The sequence below is a fragment of the Ipomoea nil genome, unplaced genomic scaffold (assembly GCF_001879475.1).
Source record: "Ipomoea nil cultivar Tokyo-kokei standard unplaced genomic scaffold, Asagao_1.1 scaffold2705, whole genome shotgun sequence".
In the NCBI taxonomy this organism is placed as follows: Eukaryota; Viridiplantae; Streptophyta; class Magnoliopsida; order Solanales; family Convolvulaceae; genus Ipomoea; species Ipomoea nil.
The window spans coordinates 2,344,377-2,363,788 of NW_017619133.1; the positions used below are offsets into that span (position 1 = coordinate 2,344,377).

General features: G+C 34.7%; 1 protein-coding gene across 1 annotated transcript; it reads right to left on the minus strand.

Annotated features, from left to right (window-relative positions):
- Positions 1–9,743: 9,743 nt before the first annotated feature.
- LOC109156320 lies at positions 9,744–10,085 on the minus strand. Its single transcript, XM_019304160.1, has one exon. It carries the CDS (start codon positions 10,083–10,085, stop codon positions 9,744–9,746), a length of 342 nt encoding a protein of 113 aa, XP_019159705.1.
- Positions 10,086–19,412: the final 9,327 nt, after the last annotated feature.

A 19,412-nucleotide genomic window follows, 5' to 3' on the forward strand; every position in this document is an offset into this window, starting at 1 on the left:
ACAGGTTAAATTATTGGGGTTGTGATTTGACGGCAAATTATGCTGTGGACTCGAGTTCAAAACGGCGTCGTATTGAAGCAAAACGACACCGTCTGAATTAATAAAAAAAAATTGATTTTTTCCTTGCAGTTTGTCTTCAGAATTCGTTCCTCTATATTCACAATTTTTGAACTCTATATTCACAATTTTAGAACTCTATATTCACAATTTTAGAACTCTATATTCATAATTTTAGAAATGAATATTCACAATTTTATATCTCAATATACAAAATTACAGAACTCAAAAAAATTACAGAACTCAGTATTCACAATTGCAGAACTCTATATTAACCATTTTTGAACTCTATATTCACAATTTTAGATTTCAATATACCAAATTACATAACTCAATATTCACAATTGCAGAACTCTATATTCACAATATATATATATATATATATATATATATATATATATATATATATATATATATCATTAGCTTAGGAAATGGTGCCACTAACTGAACTGTTATTCTAGACGTGCGTTTTGGACCTGGGTCCACCTTGCAAGGTGGACCCGGGTCCATGGCATAACAATTGGTGATTAATTGACTCTTTGTGTATATAAGTATACATTCAAGTGTAGGTCTCAACTCTAGACAGACTCAATTGACCTCCTCATTACCTTAGGAGCAAATTCGTAATTAGATATAGGAAAAATTGTACTTTTTATCCCTAAATTATATGGTAATGGTAGAATTCGTCCTTAAGGGTTGGTTATACTTACTTTTCGTCCCTAAGTTATCATTGATGTTGCATTTTTTGTCCCTTTACTAATAAAACATTAGGGACGAAATTTTCAATTTTAGTATAACTCAGGGAGAAAAGTGAGCATGAAAGAATAAAAAGTGCAACACAAATGTTAACTTAGAGACGAAAAGTATGCATGACCATTGACCAACACTCAGAAATTAATTCTACAATTACCAAATAATTTAGAGACAAAAAGTGTAAATTTCTCGATATAATATCCGAATTTGAAAAACTGGTCATAGAAAATAGTTTGGGTATATACCCTATAACGAGGAAAAAGGTAATCTTAACCTCCCTTATCAATTACGTAACCAGCACTCATGCATGATATTACTATAACTGAATTAAGTAACTATTTTCTAACTCATGGCACATTATATATATATATATATATATATATATATATATATATATATATATATATATATATATATATATATATATGATGCTAATTGGAATTAGGGCATTATTTTGTTTATCCGAATAGGCAGGTGCGGACTTGTATTTACGGTAGACTATGACTCTGTTTCTGTACATATTAGACTAGGTCTCTAGCTCTACTTACCGTATATATTATCTGTATTATTTCCTTTGCATACTCAATCACATACAATTACTCTCATCTGGTATCAAGAGTCCTGGGTTTTCATTTATTCTCTCTTCTTCCCGATGGATCAGGCCAGTAACGCTGACATCTCGGGCCTTCTACGGTGAATCTAAGCCTCTCCGCCACGCATCACTTTGTATCAATCAAGCTCACAACCCGAAACTATTTATTCTGGCGAACTCAGTTGGTTCCCTTTCTAAATGGTCAGGGTTTGCTTGGTTTTGTTGAGGGGACGCATCCTTGCCCACTCGTCGTCGCTCCTTTGCCTGATGCCGCCGCGGCTGGCTCCGTTGTAACTGGTCAGACCGCTGCTCGTACGGCGTGGATTCAGTAGGATCAAGCGATCCTCTCCATGCTGATCTCCTCTCTTTCCGAGATGGTAATGCATCTTGTGGTTGGACGGTCCACTTCCCGACAGGTTTGGCTGTCGATTGAGCACACTCTTGGGTCGACTATACTCGTGCACGCACTCTTCAGCTTCTCGGACAGCTGCAAAACCTTCGTCAGGGCAACGAATCTGTGGCCGACTATCTTGGTCGTGTGCAGGTTATCGTGAAGGATTTTGTCTTTGGCTGGTCGTCAGGTCATTTTGGATGACTAAAATTTGTATGTGTTCCGTGGCTTGCGCCCGAAATACCAGCTCCTAGCAGCGACCTTAACGACGGGTGAGTCGGTCACTCTTTCTGAGCTTGCAGACTACCAAGTGGCGCACGATTTTATTTGTGCTGATGACGGAGCTGTTGGCGGTGGCGCTTCTGGTCCAGTAGCGTTAGCTGTGCAGCATGGAGGCCGGTCTGGTGGCCGGGCTGGGCGGTCTGGCGGTCGCGGCCGTGGACAGCGCGGGCGTGGCCGTGGTCAAGACCGTGGAGGCGGTTGCTCCTCCGTTTTACGTTATCAACTTTGCAACGCACAGGGTCACACGGCTCACACTTGTTTTCAGAGATATGCTCAGGACCCGGCTCCTCAGGCACACATGGTTTATTAGGCGAGTGACGTTGGCTTGACCGGTCCTCACGATTGGTTTCCCAACACTGGTGCTACAGATCATGCCACGCCGGATGCCTCTGTAATGTCCTTCATGGTCGAGTATAATGGTTCGGATAATCTCCATGTCGGCAACGGTTCAGGTTTGCCTATTTCTGGTCTTGGTCATGTTTCGTTAACCACTGGGTCTCGTTCGTTTCAGTTATCTAATGTCTTTCATGTGCCTAATCTCTTTGCGTTGTTATTGTCTGTTCGTAAATTTGTTGCTGACAATAATGTATTTTTTGAGTTTCATCATGATGTTTTCTTTGTGAAGAATCCTATAACCAAAGCTGTCATGTTTAAAGGTCATACTTCCGGGGGGCTATACACATGGCCTACGTCTTCGTCTACTTCTGCTGCGTTCCTTGCGTCATGTGCGTTTCCCCTGGTTTGGCACAAGCGTCTTGGGCATCCTCACCATCGTGTCTTGGGTCAAGTCTGGAAGTCGTGTCCTGTAGTTCTTCTGTTAAAAATATTAGTTCATCGCTTTGTTCGTCTTGTCAGCTTGGGAAATCCTCTCGGTTCCCTTGCCGCGTGTTAGTTCGTCTAGTAGTCATGTACTTGATTTACTTTATACCGATATTTGGGGCCCGACACCTTTTACTTCAATTAATGGATATCGCTATTTCGTGTTATTTGTTGACGATTACTCTAGGTTCACTTGGTTATTTCCCATGCGTGCAAAAATAGATATATATGATATTTTTGCTTGTTTTCGTGTTATGGTTGAGAGGTCTTTTTCGTATAAAATAAAGAATATCCAATCTGATTTAGGGGGAGAGTATAAAAAGTTTCATACTACTTTCTCTAATCTTGGCATCTTTCATTGTCAATCCTGTGCCTATACACATGAGCAAAACGGTTGGGTTGAATGAAAATATCGCCATGTTGTCAAGACTGCGGTCTATCTTATTAATCGTATGCATAATTAAGTCGCTTTATCGCTCTCAACCATCGTATTCCTTTCTTAAAGTCTTTGGGTGTTTTGTGTTTCCCGTTGCTTCGTCCCCATAATAAAAACAAACTTGAATATCAGTATGCTCCCTATGTCTTTTTACGATATCCGACTCTTTTCGTGGTTATCGTTGCATGAAATTTGCCATTAATAAAGTTTGTATTTGTCGACACGTGAGATTTGATGAATCTGTGTTCCCTTTTGTGTCTACTTCTGATTCACAGGATCTGCCCATGGTTGATGTTCCTGCTCCGTGGACTGTTGCGCCTGTCCGGGTGGTTCGAACGCTGCCAGTGGCGCCTTCGGCTGCTTGCCCGCCTGCCATCCCCGCTACCAGTGGTTCTGTGCGCGATGGGCAGACTGATGCTGCCGAGTCGGTCTCGCTCGTGGCCGTACCCGCTACTCCAGTTACCTTAGAAGCTACGGGTCAAGTTGCTTCAACTCGTCGCAGGCAGCGGCGCCAGTATCCTCCCCGGGCGTATTCTATGGAATTACGGAGTATGGGGCAATCTGACGCGAAACATGTGGCGTTGGTGGTTCAAGCTTGCCCTACGGATCCGACTTGCTACTCTTAAGCGGTTTTGTTTCCGCAATGGCGAGAGGCATGGATCTTGAGTTCAACGCGTTGTTGCAGAACCATACATAGTGGCTAGTCCTGGTATATCGAGGTATGAATATTGTTGGTTGTAAGTTGGTTTTCAGGACTAAGTGTAATGCCGATGGGTCTGTTGAACGTTATAAAGCTCGGTTGGTTGCTAAGGGCTTTAATCAGGTGGCTGGCCAATACTTTTTTGACACCTTCAGTCTGGTGGTCAAGCCCACTACCGTTCATTTGTTACTATCTCTGCTTTGTCTCGTGACTGGGTCATCAGACAACTGGACATCCACAATGCATTTCTTAATGGTCATTTATTAGAAACAGTGTACATGCGTCAACCTCCGAGGTATGAAGATACGAGTAAGTCGGATCATGTTTGCTTGTTGCAACGGTCTCTTTATGGCCTTAAGCAGGCTCCACGGGCATTGTTTACTCGTTTGCATGATGTTTTAGTGTCTGCTGCCTTTAATTCTTAAAAGATTGATGCTTCATTATTTATTCATTATTCTAGCACCGCCATTCAGCTGTTTGTGCTAGTTTATGTGGACGATATTCTTGTGATTGGGTCTGATCAGGTTTAGGTCATTGGTTTAGTTACGAAGATGGCTATTGTTTTTATGGTTCATGACATGTGAGCTCCGTCGTTTTTTCTTGGGATTGAGACGGTTCCATACTGTGGAGGTCTCTTGTTGTCTCAGAAACAATATATGGGTGATATTCTGAATATGGCCGGTATGTCTGATTGCAAGGCTCTCTCCACGCCATCCTCTATTACGAAGGTGGATGAGGAGTTCGTTGTTCCTTATGCAGACCCCACGCAGTACCGTAGTTTGGTTGGGGCTCTTCAGTATCTTACTGTGACTAGGCCTGACTTGTCTTTTACTGTTAACAAGCTTTGCCAGCACATGCAGGCGCCTACCACAGCTCACTGGACTATGCTCAAGCGGGCGCTGCGTTATGTCAAAGGTACTATGCATCTTGGGTTGTTAATTCATAAATCTCTGTCTGCTTCTATTCATGCATATTCAAACTCTAATTGCACTGGTAACCCGGATGACCGAAAATCAACGAGTGGCTTTGCGGTGTTCTTTGGCTATAATTTGGTCTCCTAGGTTTGTAAGAAGTAGTGCACTATGGCTCGTTCTTCCACAGAGGCTGAGTACAAAGATGTTACGGATGTCTCTACTGAAGTCACCTGGCTTGTTTCTCTGCTTCGTGAGTTGCGTCTATCCTTTGCGGCTCCACCACGTCTATGGTGTACGTGACAATTGGGTGCAACTTATCTCTGTGCGAATCCTATATTTCATGCTCGGACCAAGCATGTCGAGATTGACTACCACTTTGTTCGTGAAAAAGTTTCAAATGGAGAAATACATGTTAATTTTATTTCTACTAAGGACCAACTTACTGACATATTCACCAAACCTTTGGCGAGCAAGCGGTTTCAGTTCTTGCGTGACAAGCTCAATGTTGTTGGTTGTCAACCTTGGTCTTGAGGGGAGTGTTAGGACTTGTATTTACGGTAGACTAGGACTCTGTTTCTGTACATACTAGACTAAGTCTCTAACTCTACTTATCGTATATATTATCTGGATTATCTCCTTTGCATAATCAATCACATACAATTGCTCTCATCGGTGCCACGTTGCTCGGACAATTCAATATGTTCAAGTCATAAATTTCAGTCTTGTTCTTACACACTTGATAGATCTCACTAAACCCAAATCTTAGTAGGGCCAAATTAAACCATGATCGAACGATAAATTATTGTGTGGTGTGGAATACGGTCTAAAACATCATCGTGAATATTATGACTAAAAATAATGTATATTATGTGTTAGAATAATGTACATTATGTTTTAGAATAATGTATATTACGTGTTAGAATAATGTACATTATGTGTCAAAATAATGTACATGACGCGTTAGAATAATGAAACATCTGGATAATATAATATACATTATGTTTTAAAATAATGTATATTATCCTTTAGAATAATATACATTATGTTTTAGAATAATATACATTATAAGTTATAAAAATGTATGTGGTAGTTGAGCGCACAAAAAAATAAAATTAAGCAAAACGACGTCGTTTTTCGACTATGATCTACACAGCTGTGTGGATAACTATTGATGATAGAACCAAGATGGGTTGTTAGGCATGAGACAACCAAAAGATTGGAATACGGAAATTTATATCGTGCACCAACGCGCACATTGCATTGTGCGCCCTGGTGCAAAACGACGTCGTTTTGAATTTATTTTTATTTTTTTTGAGAATTTCGCTTTCCTGTGTCGACAGTTAATTTTCTTAAAAAAAAATTCATGTTTCGAAAATGTACATAACTGTATACTAGAATATACATAATTGTATACAAGAATGTACATAATTGTATACAAGAATGTACATAATTTTATAACAAAATACACATACTCTTTTTTGAAAAGATAATATACATAATCTAACATAATACATAATATACATAAACTTTTAACATAATACACATAAACTCTTAATATAATACACATAAATTCCCTGTTTCGAATGTACATAATTGTATAAAAAAATGTACATAATTGTATACTAGAATGTACATAATCGCTTCAACTTCCTACACAACTTAACAAAACGATGTCGTTTTGGGAGGGCGGGGCGCACAGTGCTATGTGCACCGTGGTGCAGGGTATAACGATTGTTGGAATACTAGGTGGGCTGAAAAGCTCGCCCAATGGGTCTAGTGGCAGCACCCCAATCGTTATATCGTGCACCAGGGCACAAGATGCATTGTGCGCCCTGGTCCAAAACCACGCCGTTTTTATAAGTTGTGTGGAGAATTGACACGACGGACACCATTCCGTCCGTCCAATCCCGTTACAGTTTTTTGTTTTTTTAACACTGGTGTTTATGTGTATTCTGTTAAGAGTTTATGTGTATTATGTTAAGAGTTTATGTGTATTATGTTAGGAGTTTATGTATATTCTATTATATAATTCTGTACATCCCAAAGATGGAATTTAAATTAAAAAAAAAAAAAAAAAAAAAAAAAAAAAAAAAAAAAAAAAAAACCTTAGAAGTTAACAGTAGAAACAGAAACCGGCGTCGTTTTGGCCCGGGCGTACAATACATTGTGCGTCCTGGTGCACGATATAATTTCAACATCTGCAAGGGAAGAAAATGTAAAAAAAGAAAGAAAATTATATTAATGTTAGGACAAACACAACTCCCATTTTGAACAAGCAAAAAATCTACTAGAGAGATTTTGTTGTATCTGTATGTTGAAACTGTATATTCTTTAGAATCAAATTAAAGAGATATACAAAGAGAGTTTGTAAGGCAGACAAAAAGATTTTATGAGTAAGAGAAATGAGTAGCTAGGTAACAAGATTAATAACTTGACCTGCTTTGATATAATACTCCATGGAAAACCAATAACAAGCTAGATATTTAGATTTATTAGGTTAAAGTACCTGCTAGGTCCCTGTATTATAGCATTTTGTTCATTTTAGTCCCTGTACCTTAATTTTGTTCAATACAATCCTTGTACTTTAAAATTTAGAACAATTAAAGACAAAATTTAACACCGTTTATTTTTTCCATTAAGTTTGTCCACATGGCGTCCGATTTGCCATGTCAGATTTTGTCCAAAAATAATATTGTTTTATGTCACACCATAAAAGTTGACATGGCAATACCATATCACAAAATTTGACATGGCAAATCGAACGCCACGTGAGCAAACTTAATGGAAAAAATAAACGGTGTTAAGTTTTGTCCTTAATTGTTCTAAATTTTAAAGTACATGGGGATTGAATTGAACAAAATTAAGGTACAAGGACTAAAATAAACAAAACGCTACAGTACAAGGACCTAGCAAGTACTTTGACCGATTTATTACCAACTAATAGACAAGTCAGCATGATAGGACCAAGTAGGGTTTTGACGTCGTCCATCCAACATTATTTTTTTTTCACCAATAAATCTTTTAAAAAATTAATAATATGCGTCATAAATAATATGTTGGAAGAAAAATTAATGAGATGTTATATATCTAATCCTTTGTATTTTTTATTTTCTTTTTTTTGGTGACAAGGGAAAATCACAATTACTACATGATGGTGTGCATGGGGTAATCTGATTTTGTAATCATATAGTCGACAAAGAGTTATAAGAAGATAAACTAGCCTATATTACTCATAATTGACTGGTAAAGTAAAAGCACAGAAGATAAAGCAAGAATGGTAGAAAATGGCGTGGCTGAGGAATCTAAAGATGGACGATGATGATCCACGGCTGCATTAAACAAAGAGCTCCATTTTTTTCGGTCCGAAATATAAAATTATAAAAAAAAAAAGTTTGAACATGTGCGCGGTTCAAATAAGATCTTTTCTAAAAACGAAATAATTCCGGGGTTTATCATTTTTCGGAACCCTGAACACGCGGTTCAGAACTTGAACTAAAACATAACTGATTTTGTGACCCGATCATGCCTAACTACTTGAGAATGTACACTAGATAAACCTAATTTTATGACTCTAGTCACTAAAAAGTTATAATAAGGTAAATCAACCTAAATTAGTCATAGTCATAGTTGGTTGAATGGTGCAAATGAAGAAGACTAATATTGACCAAATTTGTTGTGTATAGCATTATTGTTCCCTACATATTTGCGGAGGTTAAGGTTTAGACGTTGTCATCATCATATGATTTGTAAATTAGGTAATCTATTTGTGCAGATCCCCATTCTTGCTTTTTGTAGAGTGGACAATGGTTTGTATTCCCAAGGTAGATCAACGAGGAATCTTTCTCTACCCAAAAACAGCAACAGAGAGAGATAGAGTCATACAGCTAGCTCGACTAGTGGCATCCATGTGATATGATGTGATTAGGGATTTGTATAATATCATCTGAATATGCCATTTTTCATTTTAAAAAATATGACAATTTTTGTGTTTTACCAAGAGGGAAAAAATTCACATCCATTATTACAAAAATATGTATTGATTAAACTCAACTCAGACCCAAAATATGTTATTATGCCCTACCTACTTTTATCATTTTCTAGACATATTTTGTATTTTGGTAGAAGTACATACGAAGAAAGTATACTTTATAAAATATAAGATATAACTTTACAAAATGTACAATATTATGGTCATGCTTGGTTATTAATGGTTGTTAGCTGATTGAGTTAATTAGAGGGTATAATTAGTTGATACATTAGCTGATTATAGAAAAATGTTTGGTAAATTAACTGTTAGCTGATAACTGTTTGGTATAATTTCTTTTCTCAAAAAGCTAATTGAACTTTTTAAATTTTAGCATTTTGAAGTATAAAAAGTTAATTAACCAAACACTTATATTGATTTTTAAACCACAAAAATAACTAATAGTGGTCAAATAAATCAAAATTGACCAGACTAACTATTTTACCAAACAAGACCTATAACTTACGACATTATATTGTAATTTTTTTCTTGAAAACATAGTGTATATATTTGACTAAAAATATATTACTACACCTCTAACCGGTGTGTATGCAATATTACTTTTAGAAGAGTTACTCCAATTGAAGTTCGACTGAAACTCAACTGAATTAGTCTCGTCTAGCATGATATGATTACCAGGATATATATAGTAAGGAAAAAGAAAAAAGAAAAATACTAAATATATGTGATTGAAATTACATAGTCTCAATCTGGACCGTACATCTGTCCTACCGATATAGTCACGTACTGATGGCAGCATAGGCAAGTGGTTGATTCAAGAATCGTCGTCGTCGTCGTCGTGGCGGTGTTTATTCCGGCGGACAAGCATGGCAATGCAGCGCTTGACAATGTAGAATTTGGCCTTCTGTTCCTTGGCCAAGTTCTTGCACTTGCGGCCGAAGTTAGTACCGGACTTGGAGGCGGAGGCGGCCGCCTCCGCCGGGTTCCTGTGCGAATAACTTCTTGGAAGAGGAGGGTGATTGGCGGAGGCGCCGGCGCCGGCGCCCCTCTGCGACATGCTCCTCATCATCGTTAATGCCGCCGGCTTGGAAGACGAGGAAGGGCTGTTTGGGTCATCCTGTGACAGTTTCCACTTCCCATCCGTGTAGTACTCCATTCAAGAACCCCCTTCTTCTTCTTCTTCTTCTTCTTCCCCAAATTTGGGTTAGTTTGTGTGGCTTAGGATCAGAGAGAGAGAGAGAGAGAGAGAGAGGGAGAGAGAGAGGAGTGTGTGAAGGTATGTAATGGACAGTGAAATGAGGGAGGAGTTGGTTGATGAGGGTAGACAAAAGCAATTGGGTGATGTGTTTGGTATTTTGTATTTATAGAAAATTGGGGAGACAATGCTGAGAGATGCTCGCAATGGTGTTGACCACCCTGTTTCTTTGCTTTGCTACTATATATCACAAAACTCACTCAAACATTACTACTCATCCTTTCAAATCATATAATTACACACAATCATTTTTATAGGATAATTTTGATTAAACTTAGATTTAGAAGATTTATGACTTAGATTTTCTTTAAAAAAAAAAAAAGAAAAAAAGATTTATGACTTAGGGTGTGTTTGGTTCAGTTTAACTATCAGGAATGTGAATCAAATTGATTGTTATTGCTTGGTTGATAGGTTTTTAAAACACTACTATGCGATTTGATTACCCCTTAATTAGAAAACTCTTTCCCTAATAAAATAAGAGTTTCATTCCATCATTATTCCCCTCCTAATTGGTAATTTGATTTTTAAGTTTGGATTAATACTTATATATATATATATATATATATATATATATATATATATATATATATATATATATATTTGTTCATATTGCTGTTTTAGGTGTTTTTATATTAGAATAAATTGTCATGATTTTTTATTCTTGTATTTTTAAAACCTTTATTTCCATTATAGGATCATACATAACCAAACAACAATATTGGTAATCATTTCAATTTCATCCTACTACCAAACATGTAAAATACTTTCTCCAAAACCCATTACCATTACCAAGTATTTGTCATTTCGATTTCGATTCTCATGTGCGAACCAAACACACCCTTATTATTGTTACTTTTTTAAAAGAGATGATTTATGACTTGAGAGTTGAGAATCACGTGTATTGCACCGAAAAGTTCTTTTATACATATATAATTAAATAATATTACTACCAACTACTAACTACTATCTAATCAGATGACACATCTGTTACCATTTCAAATATGATGATGACAGAATTATTCAATAAAAACAAACAAAAACTAGTTAAGTATTTGTTGTAATTATTACAATATTTGATTGAATTTTAATGTATACAATTTATAATTAATTTATTACGCATAAAATTATAGTATATTTCATTTTTTACTATTTTGGCTATAGTGTTATTTTCGCTTTTGATTATTGACTTTTGGTTTGTATTGTTTCACTTTTAGTTTTTTTTTTTATTTTAAAAATGTTTCATTACCTAAAAAATGTTTATTCAAGTGAAAAAGGTTTTAAACCGTTTAAACATGAGACTATGAGTTCAAACTCATATGGAAGATCAGAGCTTCTCCCGAATGATGCTAATCGAAAATTGATGAGATTAATCTTCTTATGATCTACAAGATGCTAATATAATCCAAGTATAGGCCATGTGAGAGGTCATGAAGTCGAGATTCAGTAGAGGCGTTGTTGACTCTGTGTGCTTCTTCATTAGGTTGAGAAAGTATGTTTGAACAAATATAATAGAGTCAGTAGCATTCAAAAAAAAAAATTCTACTTTTTGTTCAAAATGTCCAAAGTACCCTTATGTATAGTAGGATGGGGCTTGGTGAAAATTTTACAAAACAATTCAAGAATGTTTAAGATATTTAGAATTAAAAGTGGACCGGAACGTTCTTTAAAGTTTAAAAATTTAAAATATAAACGACCCAAAATTTAAAAAGTAATGTAACAATTTTACTAATATTTAAAAAGAAAAATAAAAAGTAAACTCTCACTAATATAATCAACATGGAAAGAAGTAATTACTGTGGATAAAGAGGGTTAAAAATTGAGATCCAGCCAGTAGTTTTACATAGGAATATTCAAACTTATTTGATATGATGAGAGTTTATGACAAGGTACTTTATATATTATTGTATGTATCATCTATCAGATGGGAAATGTGCAATATGATTTGAATAATCCTACGGATTCTTGAAACTCCATATCTCATCTGCCCATAAACCGTTGGTGGATCATTAAACTATTCTTAACAGTCTTGTTGGTTCTGATGATTTCTTTAATATTTTTTTAGTGTCATAATTTCATCACTCTTAAACTAAATTATTTTCGAGTTTCACGTGAAAAGGCTCACTGAAACATGCACTATTACTTATGATTGAAACTCAAAAGTATTATTTAGGATGTATTTGGTTATTTTGCATTTTAGTAGAAGGGTAAAATCAGAATGATTACAAATATTGATATTACATTGTAATATCTATACATGTTGAAGCACAAAGAATCAACATCGCCTCCACTGATATTTGATCTTATGACTTTCCATATGGGAAAGTCACTGCATGTCATCTGAGCACAAGGTGTTTGACAGTAATAAATATTTTAAAAATACAAAAACAAAAAATCAAAACAATTGATCCTGATATAATGACATCTAAAGCACCAATATGAACCAATAAAAAAAATCAAAACCAAAATCTAAAAACACTAATTCAAACTTAAAAATCATATTATCAATGAGATGGAATGATACTTTTTTAATTAGGGAATGATGTTTTTAATTGAAGGGATAATCAAATCACATAATTGTATTTTAAAAAATTGTCAACCAAACACTAACTATGATTTTGATTAACATTCCTAGTGTGTAAACCCATGAACCAAATACACCCTTAATATGTTGGGTGGAAGGTGATTGGACAAGTCGAACAATTGATGATCAGGAGAATTGTTGAGCGGAGATCGGTGAGAGGCCAAATTCAGCACACAATCTCTTGAAAATGTGGTGTTGATATATAAAGAAATAAAGTTGCGTATTTGCTGTGAACTATAGCTTTTAATATAGTGGTTTTAGCTCATGGGTTCATCTCCAAAGAATAGCAAAATTTGTTCAGTTAAAACTGACAAGTATGGTAGGGGGGCCAAGATACAAGTAGATACATGTTACTTCTTCCATATTTCTTTCTGCTTTAAAATTAGAAAATTTTAATGTGTTTATTTTAGTTCTCTCATTTCTATTATCGAATTTTTCATTCTCCACTATTTGTAGTGTATATATAAACTTATTTTCTTGCTTTTGTTTCTCATGTTTTTTTTATTATTATTATTTTAAATACAGAATTTTTGCGGTCAATAAACACACCATCATACTATAATGTTGGTTTATTTAACTTCAATGTAAAAAAATATTTTATTTAGAATTAGGTCACATGAATCTGGTCCAGCTATATGTGCATGATTTTATGATGTTTCTGCAATAATTAGTGGTCCTATGAAGTCAGATCACATGTATGTCAATTGTCAGTGCGAATGAAAAATGGGTCCAATAAGATTACCTTTGTTGGGCTGTTTTTATCCCAAACTCCCAATCTAATACTCACTTTATTATATGTTTTAGTCAATTGATTCAAACCTTATACCATGGACCAGTTCTCAGAGCACTGTAGTGTAGACTCTGATGCATATGTATATATTTTATGTTGTGAGTTTTTGTATTTTATGTTATGAAATTTTGTACTTTCAAAGTATAAATTATGTACCTCACACAAATTAGTAATTGTGTCTTATGTTATGAATTCATGTGTCTTGTGTTGTGAAATTCTGTGCCTATGAACACAAATTATGTACCTATAACAGATTTGAAAAATAAGTAAATGTATAACATGTGTATGTGTCTTGTGTTATAAAATTTTGTACCTTGCACGTATGAATTACGTACGTCGTTGTTTCGATTCAGGGTCCATAATGCAATATGGACCCTCGTCCATGATATAAATTTCCCTTGGCTCTAATTTAAAATTATAAAAAAAAATAAAAAATAATTAAAACTCAATGTTGGAAGAACTACTCAATGAAGCAAATGTGATTTTCAAATAAATATTTTTTAAAAAAAATTGAGAAAAGCAAAGATTCTAATGTGTATGTACTAAGGTTTGACCAGTCTTCATGGCAAGGATTTGCTATTTGTTATCATCTTAAGTATAATTAATTATTGGGAGATTCCTGATTAATATTGAAATTGTAATTAATATATCCACGCAAGTTGACTGTACTTGTATATAAAGGTGGTAAATAAATGAATAATAATTAATTTTCAATGACAAATTAATTACCATGATATACCAGCTATGCCAAGTACAGGATCCAGCTGATTTACTATTACCCATTCAAGTTTTAGCCACATGCTTTTTGTTTTTGAGCAGAATATATACAAATTCAACTTATTAATATATTGTTTGAATAAAAGTTCAATAAATCAAAATCGATAACTGTACTAAAGATGAAAATATATTTATAATCAAGAAATTAAAGGTGAAATAAACTTGAATTTCATTGATTCTATTCATACTTTTTTTGGGGTAATATTTATTGAAGCTTAAACGAATTCAATAATTTCAATTAAACCATTATTTTAACACTCAATGCCATTAAAATGCAAAATTTTTATATTTTATAAAGTAATGAAACAATTTGAATATTGACTAGACTAATATGAACTTTTTTTCCCTTCCTTTTCAACCATTAAATAAATTTATAAAATAATCCTTTTTTTCTTGAATTAACATTGTTATTTTCAATGTCCAAATGGATTAGTTAAAAATAATATTAAGACATGATTTATGACCAAATAAAAGTTATTAAATAACTTAGGGTAATTGGAATTGGATTAAGGATCAAGTAATAATTAGTAATAGCTACGGGTTTTAGAAAAATTTTATGCAAACAAATATTGTAATTGGATTAGAATCCTGTAGTAGGCAAATTATGCTATTGACCCGGGTTATATTACAATTTTTGAACTCTATATTCACAATTTTAGATCTCAATATACAAAATTACAGAATTCAATATTCACAATTGCAAAACTTTATATTCATAATTTTTAAAATCTATATTCACAATTTTAGAATTCTATATTCAAAATTTTAGAACTGAATATTCACAATTTTAGATCTCAATATACAAAATTGCAGAAGTCAATATTCACAATTGCAGAACTCTATATTCACAATTTTTGAACTCTATATTCACAATTACAGAACTCTATATTCACAATTAAAGAACTCTGTATTTACAATTACAAAACTGAATATTCACACGCTGAGTTGTTTTCAGTAATTTTTTTTAAAACATCATTGGCTGCGAAAACCGGTGTCACTATAGGCACCGTTATTTTCACACGCGCAAATTGCGTCGTTTTGGACCTGAATCCAACTTGCAAGGTGGACCCCGAGTCCATGGCATAACTATTGTCTATAGTAGGGCGCAAAAGTGTCCAACCAAACGCCAGCTTATTTTTATCTAAACTATGAAGGATGTATTATATTCAATTATGAGTTTCATAGATTTTTATAAATTTTTACGATGATAGACATTTGTAGAGTTTAAATGACTTTTGTAGAATTTTTAAAAAATTTGGTAAGGATATGTGTGTGTATAAAACTTAAATAAGTTTGTATATATATTGCAATTGAAAAAAAAAAAAGATTAATTTGGTTGGCATAAAAATATCATATTATAAATTCGAAAAAATATCAATTTTCATTAAGAAAAATAATATTACCAGAAAAATATGAATTCATAACACTCAAAAAGATGCTTCCAAAGTATTGATTCAATTATTTAATTTTTGTAAAATAAATTACTAAGAATATTGATTCCGTTGTTTATTGGGGTTAAAATGGTAAAAAAAAATAATAAATATAAAAATTAAAATATTTCTACACAATGACAATAATAATAAAAGTAAAAGACAAAAGTGTCCAATTTTACTTCCTTTTCAATTTCCATTTAAAAAAAATACCAGTCCTTCCCAAAGATTTTTTTCTTTCTCAAAACTAAAGAAAACATTTTTATGTGGAAAAAAATTTTCATGAACTAAACGGATGGAAATTCCTTTTTTTTTCAAATTTAAAGAAAAAAATTTCCATGAAAATTTTTTTCCATCAAACCAAACATGCTCTAAAATTATTAAAACATTTGGGAAAAAAAACGAACAAAAAAACAAAAAACAAAAAAATAAAAATAAAAATAAAAGAAAAAAGAAAAAAGAAAAAAGAAAAAGAAAAAAAAGGCGCTTCAAAATACATGGATTTGAAAGCCCACATGTAACCACGTGGGCTACAAAACGCGTAGCCGTGGGGAACGGCCCGTTTATGGCGTTGAATTGTGTGATTTATAGTACTGCAAAACATGATAATAACTATATAGAGTATATTTATCAATAAAAAAGTATATTGTAATAAAATTTTAAAATATTGATTAATAAATATTTTTTTTTTGGATACAATTGATAACTATGTTTATTACAATAATTTAAAAATATATTAGCGACAGTGGTTGGAGTGTTTGGAGCTAACACCATCATTTCAACTATGAGCATGTTCAAATTTCATCATTATCTCATAAAGAGTCAATATATAGAATATTATAAATAGATAAGAGTAAAATAAATTTTTGGACTTTTGTGAAAAGTATAATTAGACATCCAAACTTGGGAAGTACATAATTTGGCCTTTTAACATTTTATTACTTGTAACAGTTGGTCCAAAACTTTGGAAGAAGACGAAGTCTTCTTCTTTGTTCAAATTTGAATGAAGAAAATGACTAGGTAGAGACTTTTTTTTTTTTTTTTTTTTTTTTCACACCAACGAATGCCATGGCAACCAAAAGGTCATATTGCCATCATCGCAGAGGAAGAAATTAGTTATTAGTTGTGCTAGATTACTACTACATGCGCCCGCTTAGCCAACAAGTGATCCCGGCCAAGTGTTCTACTCAGGGTATCCATCACTAGTCCCTCATGTTCTTGAAACTCATGCTGATGACGACATGAGAAAGTAAATCACCCTAGCCCCCTTTTTGAGTGGCTAGGGTCCCCGAAAGTCTAACCAGTGATTTCTCATGCCGGTTAGTTCATCCCCCTAGCAAGCTACATTGTTGGTCTTGCACTGTGGCTGGGATTTAGGACTACGGCCGACTGGTTAGTCGGCAGTTCGTCATTATTCTATCCTGAGGCCCTCCCGGCCGATGACCTTCTCAATCTTGTAGTGTAGCTGCAATTCAAGGCCGTAGGCCCGTGGCCTATCGGCTGCCAATTAACCTTGATTGGTGTTGGATTTACAACTTTTGGGCAGTCAATAGCTGGTAACACAACCGTTAAAATAACGAGTATATGACTACATGAGAATATAGAAAGAATATATAGAGAGAACATTTTATATTACTGAGAATTGCTTGTGAATAATGTAATTTACTTCCGTTTTCCCACGAATGATGGTTTATTTATACATATTTTGGGCTAAGAACTCTATAAGGAATAGAAATCTTATACTACCTCATATTGGGAGTCTTTGTTACATTGTGGATAAGGAGTCGGATTCTTATTAGACTGGGAATAGCAGGCCTAATCCCTATTACATTATGAATAATAAGCACAATTGTATTAAGCTCCTAAGTTCTTTGTACTGGGTATCCTAGCTTCTTGGGCTTCCTTGATCTAGTTTCTTTCTTGGGCTCGTCCATATGGCTTAGTCCCTTTTGGTTGATTAGTTCTACTGGTCAGTCTAGTATACCATCCATTATCCAGTCCCCCACTTTCTTGAGATTTTGCGAAGTCGAAGTCTCAAGAAAGTATCTTAAGAATATCCTCTGATCAATTCCCCGTTTCTAATAGAGGCTTCTTCCGCCCAGTTACTTCTTGCCTAGCCCTTTTCCAATCAGATACTCCTCGAAAAGTGAAGCCTCCCTCCAACCAGTTGCTCATCCTTAGTAGCTTATTGGCAAAATACCAAGTCTCCATTTATCTCTTTACTAGTTTTACTCCTCACATCCTTAAATGGGTGTGATCGTTCGGGTGGTGGTAGTCGTTAAACCGAGCGGTCCATGGTTAGCCCCCTACGTCAGATCTAAGTATAGGGGCATGGGTTACACCGGTTGCCTCGTTAAAAACCTTAGACTAAGAAAACTCAGTGGGAAAAAACTTAGCTAAGTAAAAAAGAGTTCGACAATAAGTGCAATAATCAAATAGGGTGAGAACTCCGACCGCCATCGTGGGAAATTCAACCACGTCCATAGGAAATACGATAACCTTCCTAAGAAAATAGACCACTTCTACAAGAAATCTAACCACCTCTACAAGAAATCCGACCACTTATAGGTGAGAGAGAATACAACACTACAAAAAACCGCGAAAATAACGACGGACGAATTCCGTCGCTAAATAGTGAAAATCCGTCGCTACAGTATTTAGCGACGGATTTCGTCCGTCACAAAAACCCTCCTCGCTAGAATTTAGCGAGACAAGTTTTGTCCGTCGCTAAGTCTAGCGACGGATCTGTCCATCGCTAGACGAAATAATTCCGTTGCTAAATTCTTTTCGACGACGGATTCGAAGACAAAATTTGTGAGCAAATAACGACGGAATATTCGGTCGCTATAATTAGTGACGGAATTTTCATCGCTAGAGCAGCAAAAAATCCGTCGTTAATTGTCTACTAATACGATCCGGGGACGAGATTTGAAACGGTTTAGCTATGGAGTTTTCCGTCGCTACAAATAGCGATGGACATGTCCGTCGTTAGTATAACTTAGTGACAAAAATTTTCGTCGCTAAATTTAACTAAGGATTTTTACGTCGCTATTTCGTTGCCTTACTACCATATTTGTCCGTCGCTAAATTCATTGCCTTACTACCATATTTGTCCATTGCTAAATTCTAAAAATTAATAAAACAATTGTACGCGCTAATTAATATCAGAAACCCGCATTAAGCCTATAATATAGTAATTGAATTATATAATTATAAAATATATTATATTAAAGCATTCAAAGTGAATAACAATAACAAAAGTATAATAGTATAATGTTACATAATTAGAACTAGTACCACATATAAATAAACATAATCTAATCATCTCCTAAGTTTTCATCATTTGAATTAGCTGAATGTTCAGCTTGAGTACTTGAAGTGGATAGCATGCCGTTGCAACGCAACTCATCCATCAAACTTGCAATCTGAACTTGCATTTAAGTTCTTTCAGCTTGTAGTTTATCTTCCATTTGAGTTCTTTCAGCTTGTAGTTTAGCTTCCATCTGAGCCTCCACCTTAACTCGCATAGTCTCTAACTGTTGGCTCACCATCTCCTTCATTGCCTCTTGTTGAACTTGTGAAGTAGCAGATGAACTATAGCTATTCCCGCTGATAAATGCAGATGACTTAGTCCCTAAGCCATAAATACG

Bases quoted from the DNA above. Each gene is read 5' to 3' on its own strand.
- LOC109156320 (XM_019304160.1), bottom strand. From the start codon at position 10,085: ATGGAGTACTACACGGATGGGAAGTGGAAACTGTCACAGGATGACCCA.